This window comes from Suncus etruscus, chromosome 11, assembly GCF_024139225.1.
Source record: "Suncus etruscus isolate mSunEtr1 chromosome 11, mSunEtr1.pri.cur, whole genome shotgun sequence".
NCBI lineage: Eukaryota > Metazoa > Chordata > Mammalia > Eulipotyphla > Soricidae > Suncus > Suncus etruscus.
In genome coordinates this window covers 108,043,234-108,060,376 of record NC_064858.1, presented here as the reverse complement: position 1 = coordinate 108,060,376, position 17,143 = coordinate 108,043,234, and the positions used below count along the sequence as shown (strand labels likewise).

General features: G+C 36.5%; 1 protein-coding gene across 1 annotated transcript; it reads left to right on the top strand.

Moving 5' to 3' along the window:
- Nucleotides 1-1,084: 1,084 nt before the first annotated feature.
- LOC126022345 (olfactory receptor 8S1-like) lies at nt 1,085-2,020 on the top strand. The gene has a single exon (XM_049783230.1). It carries the CDS (start codon nt 1,085-1,087, stop codon nt 2,018-2,020), a length of 936 nt encoding a protein of 311 aa, XP_049639187.1.
- Nucleotides 2,021-17,143: the final 15,123 nt, after the last annotated feature.

Here is a 17,143-nt window from a genome sequence, read left to right as displayed (position 1 = left end):
GGGTGATCACACTACTAAAAGAATATTTAATTAACACAGTTCTTAATATCAAGAGGAAAGTTTTCAATTAGTCTTATGTAGAGAGAATTACAAAAATGTAATTGCTGTTTTGAATGCATTTGTGACGTTAATTTTTAACTGTCCTCCATGATAATTGTGACACTAATTTTTTAACTGTCCTCCATGATATACCCTGTAAAATGAAGATTCTATTCCATTGATTTCAATTCCCATTGGTCTCTATACAGTTATGCACATCATTCTAAAAAATATTTCTAGTATAAAATTGAATAATATAAATTATTGTTATATAAATAGAATATTCTAAACAAACTAAAGGTTCTACTATTGAATACTAGTAAATAATAATCAGGTACTAAATATAAAAATATAGAACAAGGATCTTGAGTGTAAGCACAACGGGTAGGGTGTAGCATGCCTTGCACACAGCTAACCCGGTTTTGATCCTGAGCCTACCAGGAGTTATTTCTGAGTGTAGAACCAGGAGGAATTGTGGAGCTGAGTGCTGTCAAGTGTGGCCCATAAACAAACAAAAAATTAAAAGAACAAGACATAAAACATATCAGAGAAAGAAACAAGGTGTAGTGACTCTACAGATAAGAAAACTGAACAGGACATGATAGATTGCTGGACAGGTGGTATAGCTTTATGCATGGCCATCCCAGAATAGATCATTAGCTTTCAATATGGCCCTCTGAGTATCACCAGTGTTGTTCTTGAGTACAAAGCCAGCAGTATCCATTGAGCATCGCTATTATTGTCTACAACTAAAGAAACAAAAGGCATGGGATCCATTAAAAACAAGAGATGAAGTGAGAAAGCAGAAATCATATTTTAGATTAGAACAACTATCGATCAAAATGTCATAACTGGTAATATAGACTGGCAACTTGTAAATTAGGCATGGGAACAAAAATGTGTGGAGATGGAAAAAAAGATAGAGAAATGAATTGATAGAAAATGAACATACTAGGAGAGGAGATATCTCAACATATTGGCAGGTGACATTTGAAACCTAAGTCTACTTTTTGTTCTTATTCCAGGGGAATAAAGAACTCTCAAAATGGCCTTGGAAAATCACACCACCATCACCGAGTTCATCCTGCTTGGGCTTTCTTCTAATCGCAATGTTCAGATTCTGCTCTTTGTCTTGTTCCTACTGATTTACATCCAGACACTTCTGGGAAACCTGCTAATGCTGGTGGTGATCAGCACTGACCCCCATCTCCACACGCCCATGTACTTCTTCTTGAGCCACCTCTCTTTCCTGGACCTTTGTTTCTCTTCAGCCACAGTGCCCAAGTTGCTGGAGAACCTCCTGTCTGAGAAGAAGACCATTTCTGTCCAGGGATGCCTGGCTCAAGTCTTTTTTGTTTTTGATACCGGGGGAACCGAGGCCTCCTTGCTCTCGGTGATGGCCTATGACCGCTATGTTGCCATCTGCCACCCTCTGCTCTATGGTCAGAAGATGAGCAATAATCTCTGTAAGGGGTTAGCGTTGGGTGCCTGGAGCCTGGGCTTTTTCGATGCCCTCCTCAACATCCTTTTAGCTATGAGTTTGGATTTCTGTGAAGACCAATTCATTCCACATTACTGCTGTGAGTTGCCCTCTCTCTTTCCTCTCTCCTGCTCTGATGTCTCCACTAATTTTACAGTTTTACTCTGTTCAGCCCTGTTCCATGGATTCGTTACGTGTTTCCTGATTGTTTTCTCATATACTCTCATTATCTCTACCATACTGAATATCAGCTCCTCCTCGGGGAAAGGCAGGACTTTCTCTACCTGCTCTTCCCACCTCACTGCAGTGCTGCTGTTTTATGGCTCGGCCTTCCTTCGTTATTTTATATCAGCCTCAGGCTCTCCAGTGGAGATGATCACCTCCGTCCAATACAGTGTGGTCACTCCCTTAGTAAACCCCCTCATCTATAGTCTAAAGAGCAAAGAGGTGAAAGCAGCTGTCAGAAGGACTTTAAAAAAATATTTCCAATATTTTAAGTAGCTGATCATAATCAAGGTATTACTAAGAAATCATTTACTAAAAAAAAGTTCGCTTTATTAAGAACACACTAATTATTTCAGTTACTGGATGAAGTAGCAATCTTAAAAATTCAGTCTAATTGATGACCAGGACAAATACCACCATGAAAATAGTATTTTTTGTTTTTAAAAATGCATTGAACCACCACGAATTACCAAGTTACCGAACAATTAAAAATTGTGTTTCAGGTGTACAGTAACTAAGAACCACTCATTTGATTGATGTCCTTTCTCTGCACCCTGTTGCTGCATTCCTTTGACCTCCAGTCATTTTTATATTTTTCCTTTTAGGCACCATGGTTTTTGACTTTTATTAAAGTATATCATGCACATAGAAGTTATGCCTCTATTCAACACCCAGTTGTCATCCAAAATGACTTCTAATCCCTCCTATTTGTCCCTTCCTTTTTCTCCTTTTTTTACTCCAGTTCTCCCAACTATGATAAGCTTCTTATATTCCTTGCATTTGTTTTTATTTTCTTTGGGCATGATTCTTCTACAGTGTTTCTTTATATATACCAAATGAGTGTGACCATGCTGTGTCTGTCCTCCCTCTGACTCACTTCTCTTAGAATAATACTTTCCAGATCCTTCCATATATTAGTAAACTTTACTGATTCATCTTTTCAAATGGCTGTGATAGTAATTCACTTTGTATTTGTTCTATACTTTATCAAGTCACAAAGAGCAACTGGTGCCCAAGAAAAGTAGTATTTTTTAACATGGAATTATATTTTGTTTTGTTTATTCCTTGATTTGAATCTGAATTTCTATATACGACTATGAGTGTTTATTTCTGCTTCTTAAAAATTCTATCACCTTTCATGAATTAAATTCTATGTAATGTCAGTATGTTAAGCATTTTTTTAATTGGGGGATAGATTTAGTCAAGTAACTTTCAAGTAGCCCAGTTTACACTCCCAGTGACACTCATCTAGGGGGATGGACACGTCAACATTTTGATTGATTATTAATTGCTCATTATGTCTATGGAAGGTGGAGGTCATCAGGAATATACCAGTGATATCCTAGACCTATAGGGCTTCATTTACCTTTTCCAGTGAAAGGCATGAACTTATGTTAATTTCCAAGGGAGTTTTAATATTTATATTGTCAGAAATAACAAAGTTGTAGCTTAGTCACCTAGCTTCATAATCTCAACATAGTCTTATAATTTTTGTACAGTGTGTTATAGTTTTTAAAATCAGTATAATAATTTTGAGGTTTTATAAATTTTAAATTACATACCTCAAATAAATATGTGAAACTAATAGAATAAAATATTATTTTATCACTGTTACATTGTCACTTTCCTATTTGTGACAACCATATTATAATTTCTGGAAAATATTATCATTCAGATAATTAGGTGAAAGTAGCACAGGAATTATTTGTACCATTTACAGATTGTATACTACTAACATTTTCAATTAAAATATAAAGAACTGGGGCCCGGAGAGATAGCACAGCGGCGTTTGCCTTGCAAGCAGCCAATCCAGGACCAAAGGTGGTTGGTTCGAATCCCGGTGTCCCATATGGTCCCCCGTGCCTGCCAGGAGCTATTTCTGAGTAGACAGCCAGGAGTAACCCCTGAGCACCGCCGGGTGTGGCCCAAAAACCAAAAAAAAAAAAAATAAAGAACTGTAGGGGCCGGAATGGTGGCTCAAGCAGTAGGGTGTTTGCCTTGCACATGCTAACCTAGGGCAGACTATGGTTTGATCCCGCAGTATCCCGTATGATCCCTTAAACCAGGAATGATTTTTGAAAGCATAGCCAGGAATAACCCCTGAGCATCACTGGGTGTGGCCCAAAAACCAAAAAAGAACTATAATATACCAAATGGAAATTCATCAACTATAATAAAACCACTCTGTAGGGGCAAAGTTAAAATGTTATGCAGGCAAACTATGTTAAATATTAAACAATTAAAATATATTTAATCATAATGGGAATGCAAAATGATTAAAATATAATCATCATTAACATCCATAATGGTATTAATTAAAGTAAATTAATAAAAAAAGATAAGCAGATCTCTGTAGACACTAATCTGACCAAAACTCGAGATATGCTCTTATTTGACCTGACATCATCGTTGAGGTCATTTTAGGCTTTTGTACAGGCACCCTCCTCTGACTTTTCATGCTTTTGGAAGACCTAGTAGCTAAAACTACACCCACAAATGCAATCTATGTCTGTATTTGGCCAGCTCATAGACTCACTCTGCACTCAAAAGTGATGTAAACAAAACTGTGAAAAATTATAGGTACACCAGCCATGCGACTGAAAGCCAACAATCTTGGGAGTAGAGGGTAGCCAAGTGCCCGCCCTGATGAAGCCCTCTCTGCTGCACCCATCACCCACAGTCACCACTTGCCAATGGCCCAACTTCACCACTCATCTATCATTCTTTGAAAAGACACCAGTTTGACCTAAACTTCCAGTATGGTGAACTTTAGGCTTACATCACTGGGATGCTTTTGGAGATAGTGCAGGCACCCTTGACCCACCTTTACATACTTCTGTAAACCCTGGCACTTGAAACTATGCCCCAGAAAAGCCACAGTAACAATACTAGTACTTGGAATTCCTGGACTTTGTGGCTGCATTTGTGGCTTCACAACTGTAGTGGAAGCTCCAATATTTTTACTACTGTCGTTCCTGTAGGAACACACCAATTTAAATGCTAATGCACGTTTGAAGCTACCTAATAATCAGAAATAACAAAAGTAACAAAATGATCGACTCGAAACATGAGTTTACTAAACCCGATGACAATGACTTCATGACCTCAAGTTATTGCCAGATGCAATAATTTTCACAATTTTTCTTGTTGCTGTACTTTCTTTTTTTTCTTTTCTTTTCTTTTCTTTCTTTTTTAATTTGAATCTTTTTCTTTCTCTTAATCTTTTTTCTTTCTCTCTTAATCTTTTTCTTTCTCACTTGTAAATCAGTATTATATAAACTTAAAAAATGACAAAAGAATAAGCATGGGGCTGGAGTGGTGGTGAAAGCGGTAGGACATTTGCCTTGCATATGCTAACCTAGGATGGACCGCGGTTCAATCCTGTGACATTCCAGATGGTCCCCCAAGACAGGAGTGATTTCTGAGCGCATAGGCAGAAGTAACCCCTGAGCATCACCGGTGTGGCCTGAAAACAAAAACAAAAACAAACAAACAAAAAGCTAGTTTCATCAAGTTAAAATAAGACCTTGCATAACAACACAGGCTCTAAATGAGTCAATAGCTGAAAACACTTAATTATATCAAGGTGTATTTGGAATTTTGGTTAGGATTGTAAAACTCCACTCTCCAATACCAAGACAAACGGAGAAAAATTATATAAAACTTAACATCATTAAAAGTGAGTAAATAAAACTGAAGAATACTGTGAAACATTGTTCTGGCAATTAGTTGCTCATGGAAATTTAAAAAAAGCAAACATATATTTCTCTTCAGCTCATGTAGAACACTCACCATGATAATATGTGTTTAAGAGGAAAATAGAACTGACATATAAAGAAGGTTTCCTACATTACTACAATATTGTATTTAGAGAGCTATACTTTGGAGTTATTGAAAATTAAACATATAAAACATAAAAGTGTATAGAAATTTTGACAAATAATTGCAGGGTAAATTATTATCTTATAGCTAAGGAGTGGTTAGAATTATAAGAAAAATAGAAGAATATTTTAATTTGAAGAAATAATAAAAGTATGGCAAATAAAATTATTTGAATATAAGTTGAGGTAATTTTTACAGAGTGTAAATAAGATTTAATATGTGTAGTAGCATAATGTATTTGTAAATAGCATTAAACATTAAATAGCTTCATGACTCAATCATAAGAAAGGGAACATCAATGATATGGTTGCAATGAAGATACCATGCTTGATTCTGATGAACAATACAGTTAGTCATAAAAACAATAAAGGAAGCACTTTGAGCATCTCAGATATCAACAATCTAAGGGAGTTAGTTTTATGCCCAACACACATAGACAGCCAGATTATTAGAAATTCACTAAGGTTAAACAATCCTAAAAATAACATATAGAACAAGACAAAAGTGTTAGATAGGAACAAAGAATTACATAGCATAATTCATAAGACAAATTATTCTCAATGCTCACAGGGTGTGTAAGAATAGATCATACATTGGAACAAACAACAAGTCTCAAAGAGTTTATCTAGATTTAAATAATATCAAATTCAGTTTATATCATATGAAGTAATATTATTTTACCTCACAACTGTATGAAAACTAAAACCATCAAAATAAGTAGAAAGGGAAGCTCCAAAAATTTGTGAATGAATTACACAATCCTGATAAATAAAGTAAAAAAAAAAAACCCAACTCCAGAGAGTAGTGAAAATAAAGACATAGCACCTTAATCACTGCTATGGAGTAAAAGTAGTACTAAGATTGAAGTATAAATTAATGTAAGCATATTTCCAAAGACAAAAGCATAACAAATAAAAGGCTGAGCATGGGGCAAGAGCAAAAGAGTGGGCAACCTTGCATGTGGCCAACGTGATTTCACTCCCTGATATCAGTTTTTGTGAGTGGAAATCCAGGAGCAATCCTGAGCATTACTGGGTGTGTTCCAAAAAACAAACAAACAAACAAATTAAGCCTGTTCTAAAGGAATTAGGAAAAAAAGAAATCAAAACTAAAAGATAGTAGATGGTAAGAAATAATAAAAATCAGAATGTTCATGAGTAAAATGCAAATCAAGAAAGAATCTAAAACTTAACAATAGTAGGTGGCATCCTGCACCATCAGAGTAGTTATAAATTTAAGTTGGTGCTGAAATGGGTCCAGAGGCGATTCCCAGAACCATACAGTATTGGAGGATTGAAAGGACACAAATCTCATGAAAAATGTTTTAAAGGAAGGAAAGGACACAATCAAGAACACATTTAGCTAAAAGTAGAAGAGAAACTAGTTTATCTTCTAGAAATGAAGACATTAGTAAAGGAGAATAAACTGCAGCAGTAGGAGGGCACCAAAACCAAAATGATGAAGAATGGTATTGATGATTATGGAGAGTCTTAAGTTGAATTTAGAACTACTTAATGATAAAAATCAAGTAGATGTCCTTGTACATTAGGAGGAAATAAAACAAGACTTATGGTTCTTGCAGCCATGGTTCAGAATGAAAGTGTAGAGAAAGAGAAGGATGAGGAGGTGGTAGACATACACTCTTCAAATCTTGTCAATACAAAGAAGAATCTAACCAATAAAGTTATCAAAGGAACAACAGATGTTAGGGTCCGAGCTGACCACCCGAGTAGGCACTGAGAGTCAGAGATCACCTCCAATAATGCAGGATGCAAAAGGGAGCTTCTTTGGCTAGCCGAGGTCCCAGTACCATCCAGCCAGAGGAGGTGATCAGGGCCCTGAGTTAAATCTTCAAGCAGTTTAAATAGATACTTACAGGCTTCAACAACTCAAGCATTTTATTGGTTAATACAATAACGCAAGAATTTCAGCCACTTGAACAGAAATCTCATCATGCTCAGCGTTGATGTCCCAACTTATTGTTGAATCAACTTTGTGTTTGGGTCCTTGTCTAGTGGAACATGTCCTTATCTGGTGGGACATTTGTACCCACCTAGTTCCTCTATTTCAGCTGAACAGGGAGGATCTTGCCCTTTAGAAGGTGCATGTTGCTATTTTATCTTTGGACTAACACCTTCTGTTTATGGGGAAGTTATAGAGTGTTAAAATATTTTACAGTGACTTTACTGGAGACTTGGGACCACCCTGGTCCTAGACCCAGGGGACTTTGATTCTTACACAGATAGATGTAACAGACCAAAAGGGAAAGAAATAGTAGGCAAAGCAAAAGACAAAAGCTCAAAAGAAATTCACTTTTTGAGACCATGTCTGAATTGGAGGAAAAGTTAATGATAGATCAAAAGAAAGGAACCATCCATACAAGAAAGAGAAGAAGCGGAACAGGAGTTAACGACTGATCATCTCTATTGCCCATTTTAGCAAAAAAGAAGGAAGAATTGAAGAAACAGATGGAGTATAAATGCTTCTGCATTTACTACTAAGAGGGTAGTAATGATTTTTTTAATTCAAAAATTCATCTGCTAACAAGCTGCATAAAGGGTCTTATTTATGCTATGAATCTCATAGTAGTTACTTTGTATATAAAGTTATTTTATCTTGCTTGGCTGTTGTCATTTTGATCCAGATGTTCCTTCGAGTTTTCATTTTGCATTTATTTTGGCTGGAATTCGTTGAGCTTCTTGAATCTGGGTGCATGCACTCCTCAACTCTGGGAAGTTCTTATTTATAATTTATTTGGACAGTTCTTTGTTTACCTCACATCTTAGGAATCTACTTCCTATTTCTAAGAGACTCATAGAATGATTAAACTCATGTCATAATTTTATATTTTATTTCTTTTTCTTCAGACTTTTTGCCACCTTTTTTTTTTCCAGGAAATTTCCTGTGTTGTCATTGAGGTCCCTGATTTATTCCTCAGATGCTGTCACTCTAATGCTGATGCAATCTTATGCCTCCTGTCATAAGCTTATGTGCTTTATTGATTGCCTGTACCATTGCTTCTTTGAACTCATTAAACATCTCCATCCTGGTGTCTCTAATACCTTTTTCTTGGAGAGTATAAATGGCTGTTAGCTCTGATCATGCTTTCTGGACTATTTTCTTTAGTTTTGGAGTGTGGCAGGCTTCTACAGCCTTGATTCACCACTATGATGTGTTTTAATGACTGAACAAGTTTCTGGTCTTGTAGTCCTTAGTGCTTCACCCTGGCCTTTTTACTTTAGTACTTGAGTTTAGCTTAAAAGAGGACAGAGTATTTAGAAAATATTGTCCCCCAGTTTAAAGATTTGGGAGAGGGAAAGGCGCTAGTTTGTGTGTGTGTGTGTGTGTGTGTGTGTGTGTGTGTGTGTGTGTGTGTGTGTGTGTGGTTTCCTAGCACCACCTAGTGTCAGAAACCTTGGCCTTTGGTGCAGGAGCAGTCCTTCTAGGTTTTGTTTGTTGAATAGCTGAAAACTGATGGGAGGTAACACAACCTTTTCACCACAGTTTCTTTGCCCCTTATGTGGGTTTCTGCCACCAGCCCCATTTGTCTTCTGCTCCCAGCATCCATTTGGGCCTTCTAGCCAACGTAGCCAACTCTTTTGAAGCTCTTCACTCTTTTACATCTCATTGATTACACCCACATTCTATGTCACTTAATACTTTTTCCCAAGTAGAAATCCTCTTCCAAAGTTTTTCACATTCTCTTTGCTTCAGAGTGCCTTTAGAATGAAAGATATATATATATGTATATATATATTATATTTTATTATATATATATATATATATATGTTTCCTGAGAAAGATCACTAGGCTCCTTTTTGGCCACTTTGTCAAATCTTTTTTCTTTTAGAAGAGTAGTTGTCTACTACTATATTGCTCTATTCAGGGGTTTCTTTACTACTCATACTTTTAAGCATCTATTTTAAGATCATAGTTATTAAAAAGAGTGCTGCCTAAAAATAGCTGTACATATGTAGTCTGACTATATTTTGTGCTCGGGAATAGTTATCAGCAGAAAAATTTTGGATTATATGGGAGTTTTATTTTAAATTGTTAAGAAATTTTCATACTACTTTCCTGGTTGCAAGCTTAACCAGTTTACATTCCCACCAAATAGTGAATGAGGTTTCTTTTCTCTTGGCATCTCAACAAGTATATATAATTTAGTCTTTTAGATACAGACCGTTTTTATTAGCATTGTTGTTTTGATTTGTTTTTCAAGGTAATAGAGTTGAGAATTTTATTTATGTAACTTTCTGGATATCCATCTGCATGTTTTGAGAAGCATGTGTTTAGCTGTTTATTATTAGTTTTTTTTAATTATTGGTTATTTTACCATGCCAGACAGTGTTGGGGTATTATTCTTGCTTCTACACTCCAGTGATCACTCCAGAAGACCCGTGGGGAACTGAACCTGGGTCATCCCCATACATAGAAAACATCCTATCCATGGGGAAGCTCCAGGAGCAACTTTCCCTTATGTCTTCGGTGGAGTCATTTTTGTTGTTAAGTTTTGTGATTTTTATATCTTATATATTAGATCTTTTGCCCATTCCAAGGTAAACAACTATTTGGTTTAGAGAATTTCTTTCACATTTTTTGTTATCCTATTTATATATTTTTATTTTTTTCCTTGCAAATGAAATTGAATGACTAGAGATGACAATAAAATAAATATATTGAAGTGTTTTCTTAAGTATATTTTATGAATATAGGTCTTTTATGTAATTCTTTATGCAAACTGGAGTTAACTGTTTATACATTGTCATAGTGATCTAATTTCATTATTTTTTATGTAAACCTTGATCTTGATTCCTCTGTTGTATATTAACTGAATACGGAAAGATTATTTTCTAGATTTACTATAATGTTTTTGTGTCCTGAGTATCTGCTATTATTTCACTGAAACACTGTTTTTATTACTATAGCTTTATAGTATATCTGAATGTAAAATATAATGAAAAAATATCTCCCATCATTTTATTTTATTTTATCTTTTTATTTAAAGCATTATGATTTACAATGTTAATTACAGTTGAGTTTTAGACACCGTGTTTTTTTTTACTATATATATATTTTTATTTTGATCATAGTGGCATACATATTGTTGACAATAATACTTTAGGTACATATTTACATAAAATCAGGGGGGATTCCCATCGCCAAATTGTCCTCCCTACACCTCCGTTTCTGTCCTACCTCCCATTTCCTTTTCCCTCACCCCAGGGCGGCTAGAATATGTGGTCCCCTCTGTATCCAACCCACTACTTAGTAGTCTTGCACCTGTTTGGTCTTGATGCCTCCCTTATTTCCCCCTCTAACTGGAGGCAGGACTAGTTAGTTCAAGTTGCATGGCTTTGTTTGAAAAAGAGAAAAGTAATAAACTGGGGTAAGAATCTAATACCCCGAAAATGGGCGGAGTCCTTCTAAAGGCTCTCATCATCAATTTGGGAGATGGAGAAAAAGAAGGTGAAACACTCCACTAGTACCAAAAGAAGTATCAAATATCCAGTGAGGGCTCCAGCTATATCGATAAGCACCTCAAAGAACAGACAAAACAAACAAACCAACAGAAAAAAAACAAAAACAAAAACTAAAACAGACAAACAAAAATCACACCATGGTCTTGAATTGAGAAACATGGTATAGCACATAACGAAAGAGAAGAAAAGAAGAAAGAAAAAAAATAAGTATAATTGGGGACAACACTTTTAATAATCGCACCCAAACAGAAAAATCGACCAAAATAGATAAATAAATCAAAAATAATAACAATAATAAATGAAGATAATATATATTTATATAAAAATAACCAAAATTTTGTGCTTTTTGTATTTGTTTTTTCCCTCCTGCCCTGGCACAGTAAATATTGGGGTCATTCGAAAAGGAATTCACTTGGCCTAAGAGATACGGGGTTTCTCCGTCCTTGGAGCATACTGTCATGGGATCAACTCTAGACTTTGCTCATGATCAGGATCCCTTACTTTCCCGATGGTGTCTTTTTTGTTGTTGTGGTGGTTTTTTTTTTTTTTTTTTTTGGTGTGTGGAAGACTTCTGCTCTATGTTTAGAGGTCTCAGTATCTGCACAGATCCTGAGGTGGGACTTATGATGAAGTCAGTCTTTGTGGTTCTAGAGGTTCTGTTACCTCAGTATCATTTTAATCCATCTTCTGTGGTTGGTAATCTTGGTCTTTGCACTGAACCTAGGGTGGCACCTAGGATAGCGACTTTCTTTGTGCTTCCAAAAGCCCCATTCCGTTACAATTGTCTCTGCCGGACCTTTGGGACTGGGGATCATGATTATTGTACAGGTCATAGTTCAAGCCCTAAACTAGGGCTTTTTTATTGGTCCCAAGATGTATAGAGTCTGGTCATGGTTCTTGCAGCCAGTCATCTGCAAATCCCGATCTTGGTTTTTGGACTTACCAAAGGGTGCCAAGACTTCTGGTTTTGTCTTGTCGTTAGTTGGTAAGGTAGGCTAATCTGCTCTAAGGTCAAGATGTTCGCATTTTCCTCGTTGTCAGGATAACATGTTAGAGCTGGGCCTTGTTGTTAGTCCCGCCGTATCAAGGCTGTCCCGGATAAAGTTTGTTTCCTGCAGCTGTTGTGAAGAGCTGTGCCATTTCTATGTCAGGGATCAAGGGTTCAAGGCTGAATGAATGGTATCTAATCACCTGAGGTCTAAGTTGATTCCACATGACATATTTTCAAGGCAGGAGATATCCCTATATTGTAAACAACTATGAGTTCCTATCTCTAGTAGATAGGAGCTCTTTTTTTTTTATATGTAAGATTTCCCCTTTACTTAGTGTGCCTTTGCAGGGGGAAGTGGTGCTACATTATAATGTCTGTATATTTGTGGGTGGAATGATGGGATAACCGAAACAGGTCACATACCCAAAAACGAGGGGAAAAAAAGAAAAGAAGAAGAAGAAGAAGAAGAAGAAGAAGAAAAGGGAATTAAAAATGTATGTGCTCACCAATATATATGTAGGACAATCATTTAAAAAAGATAAATAAATAAATTAAAAACAAAACAAAACAAAAACAAAAAACAAACAAAAAAAGAAAACAAGAAAAAAAGAAAAAAAAAGAAAATAAGTTAGCGAAGTTTTTAAGGAACCAAAGTGGTGCAGAGGACTACCTTATATTTGGGGGAGAGCAGGTAAAGAGGTGGTGTATTACAGGTTTTATGCCTATGTTGGAAGTACAGTTTTTCCCATTGTCTTTTGGGTTTTTCTTGTGGTGTGTGGGTTCCCAGGCATCTTCCTATCACATCCCCTGACCTTCTTCAGATTGGTAAAAATTTGCGGCAGGGAGGTCTTGGAAGAGTTCTTGCTTTGGGGATACTTTTGGACCTAGGCCCAGTTTCAAGGAACAGTCCACGTTAGGGAGAGTTAGTAGGGAGGGCCTCGCAGCATGAGTCTACAGGGGAGTTGGCTGTCTTTTCTTTCAGGAGACGAGGTGTGGGTTTATCTGGGTGTCCCCTCGCCTGGGTGCAGGGTACTGGTTCGTTGGGTAGGAGGTCGATCTTGATGCCTAATAGAATAAGGACTGAGGGTGAAGAGTTTTAATATGGTGGGAGATCTGGATGGGATTGAGGGGTAAAGGGATAGTTGGATTTCCGGAGGGGAGAAAGGGGAAGGTATATGGGAAGGGTATGAAGGAAGAGAAAAGAGAAAATACCTTTAGAGAGAAAAGGGGAAGAGAAAGGGAAAAAAGTAATGAGCAGAATAGAGAAAAAAAAAAGTAGTGAGAAGAGAGGAGAGAATAGCAAGGGAATGCTGGTTTGATTAAAAGTGTTCGAAGAATAGAGCCTGTGGTTTAAGTCTGTACGTCTCAGATACTGCTTCGATGGTCTGACTGATCACGTGCTTCAATTCCTAAATGGAGGTATTACCTAGAGATAAAGTGTATGTTAAAGAGTTTTCTCGTGGCCATCTCGTAGTGCATGCAAGGTTGGTATCCCGTGTGGTATCCCGAGTTGCCACCTTAGTTTGTCCGCCCTTTGTATCCAAGGGCACCTGTGGACAGAAAAGCTGAGAGGTTATTTAAAATATAGTAAGATAAAGGCATTAAAAGGTAGTGTTATGGTATGTTGCCATTGCAGTCCGTGATTTCCCTTGGTGTTCTATACTTGTGTTCCTGTATACGAACTCCAAAGGATTATTGTGGGCCTTTGTTGTAGAAGTCTGATTACATACCTGTTCTCTCTATGCTGCCGTTTCTGTTGTTATTGTTTTCTTTATGGTATATTGTGTAATCAAAAATTTGCATTATTCCTTTTTCATGTATTTTGGACACTGCTCCCACTTATATGTTGACTATTACAGTGTTCGGAGTTTCTACCATGTTAAACCCTGTTATTTGATTGTTAAGTATTAGTTGTGTATAAAATATGTGTTCTAGGTGTTTCAGAATAGTGCTACCATTCTGTGTTTTTCTTTTGTCTTCTGACTTACTTCGTTTAACATAACATGATCTAGGTCCATCCACGTTGCTGCAAAGTCTGTGATTGTATCATTTCTGACTGCCATGTAATATTCCATTGTATATATGTACCACATCTTAATGATCCATTCATCTGTTGTTGGACATCGAGGTTGGTTCCAAGATTTGGCTATTATACTGAGTGCTGCAATAAATAGTGGGGTGCATACGTATTTTGGAATGAATGTCCTTCCATCTTGGGGGTATATGCCTAGGAGAGAAATTGCTGGGTCAAATGGCAGTTCAATTCTGAGTTCTTTGAGCACTCTCCAGACTTTTCTCCATAGATGTTGGACTAGGGGGCATTCCCACCAGCAGTGGATGAGAGTTCCTTTCATACCGCATCCTCGCCAACAAAGGTTGTTTCCATTATTTTTGATGTGAGCCAACCTCACTGGTGTGAGGTGGTATCTCATTGTTGTCTTGATTTGGATCTCCCTGATGATGAGTGAAGGTGAGCATGTTTTCATGTGTTTGTTGGCCATCCTTCTGTCTTCCTCAGAGAAGTGTCTATTCATTTCATCTCCCCATTTTTTTATGGCTTTATTTGGTTTTGAGGGGCTCAGCTTTCTGAGCGTTTTGTATGTTCTAGATATCAGCCCTTTATCTGATATGTCAAATGAAAAGATTTTTTCCCATTCTGTCAGCTGTCTTCTTGCGTTAAGTAGGGTTTCTTTTGCCATGCAGAAGCTTTTTAGTTTGATGTAGTCCCATTTGTTTATATTTGATGCTAACGTTCTTGCCATTGGTGCTCCATTCTCAAAGACCCTTTTGATATAAAGGTCTTCGAGTGTTCTGCCTATTTTATTCTCGATAAACTTTATAGATTTAGGTCTGATTTCCAGGTCTTTGATTCATTTTGAGTTGACTTTTGTATAAGGAGTGAGATATGGGTCGATTTTAACTTTCGTACATGTGAGTTTCCAGTTGTACCAACACCATTTGTTGAATAGGCTTTCTTTGTTCCATTTCATATTCTTGCCTCTTTTATCAAATATTAGTTGGCTGTATATCTGGGGGTTTATGTCTGGGAATTCTGTTCTGATCCACTGGTCTGAGGTCCTGTCTCTGTTCCAGTACCATGCTGTTTTAATTACTATGGCTTTATAGTATCGTTTCAAATTAGGTAAGGAGATGCCTCCCAACTTCTCATTTTTCAGTATGTGTTTGGCTATCCTGGGTCTTTTGTGGTTCCAGATGAATTTTGTAATTGATTGTTCTATTTCTTTAAAGAATTGTGTCTGGATTTGGATAGGGATTGCATTAAATCTATATAGCAGTTTGGGTAAGATAGTCATTTTGACTATGTTAATTCTACCTATCCATGAGGATGGGATGTTCTTCCATTTCTTTAGATCGTCTTCAATTTCTTTCTGAAGTGTTTTGAAGTTTCCCTGGTATAGGTCTTTCACTTCTCTTGTAAGGTTGATTCCTAGATATTTGATATTTTTTGATACTATCTTAAATGGGATTGTATTTTTAATCTCTCTCTCCTCAACTTCATTGTTTGTATATAAAAACGCTACTGTCTTTTATGTATTGACTTTGTATCCAGCCACTTTGCTGTATTGGTTGATTGTTTCTAGGAGTTTTTCTGTGGACTCTTTAGGGTTTTTGATGTATATCATCATATCGTCAGCAAATAGAGCTAGCTTGTGTTCCTCTTTCCCTACTTGAATTCCTTTGATTCCCTTCTCTTGTTGGATTGCTATTGCTAGGACTTCTAAGGTTATATTGAATAAGAGTGGAGAGAGTGGACAGCCTTGCCTAGTTCCTGACCTTAGTGGGAATGCTTCTAGTTTCTCGCCATTAAGTATAATGTTGGCTGTAGGCTTTTCATAAATAGCTGTAACTATCTTAAGGAAGGTGCCTTCTAACCCTATTTTGCTGAGTGTCTTTAACATGAAAGAATGTTGGATTTTGTCAAACACCGTGTTTTTAATACCAATCTCACCATTGTGTCAAAGTCCATCCACTAAATTTTCCAGTCAATCCCATACTCCCTAGGCCCAGCCTGCCATCATAATAGGCACCATTTGGACCTCATGTTCAGTGTTGTTGACTCCATGGTTTAGAAATAGAGTTCTGTCTGTCATTAATACCACCAAATGTACCCTAGATTCTCTTCACCCATGTCCCCCTTTATTTCACATCTGTCTTTCTTTCCTTTACACTATTTTTTCCTTCTCCTCACTATACTTGGGCCAAGACTGTTTTAGGCAAGCCCCACTGATTCCTACATAAAGTTATTCTAAATACTAGATGTAAGTAATATCCTGTACTTATATTTCTTCTTCTGGCTTACTTTATTTAATATATCTTTCATTTCTATCTATGTTGCAGTGAATTACATGATTGCATTAATCCTTAGAGCATCATTACTTATTTATCTTTCCCTCTCTTTCATTGATTTACAGGCACTTAATTTTTTAACTTATGAGGATAATTTGCTTATTACATGCATATAAAAATACAATACATTTTTGTATATTTATTTTGCACCCTAATACTTTATATGCTCATTGTTTCGGGATCTTTATCATTTTCTGCTCTACAAAAAGTCATAATTTTACATTTTTTCTCAATTAAAAATTTAAATCTTTGCTTTAACTGCTTTAACTAAGATCTCTAATATGAAGTAGAATAATTGTGGTAATGGATATTCTTATCTTCTGCCAGGATTTTATTTTTAAATGTGTCTTAAGCTTTCTGGAAGAGGAGGATCAACACCTGCTGATGTTCATGGCTTAATCTTGGCTCCAAACTCAGGCATCATTTCTGGCAGTGCTTGGGGATACCGTATGGCCTATTGTGGATCAAACCAGAGTCAGTTCCATGCAAGGTTAGGGTGAGGGTTAGGGTTTGAGTATGGACCTACATGCTGTACTATCTCTTCAGTTCCCAAGTTTTTCTTGCCTTGAGTTTGATGTTAGTTATGCATTTTAAGCATATTATCTTTATATTGTGACAAATTCTTTCTAGAATAAAATTAATTTATATCACAATAAAAGTTTCTTTACATCAGCT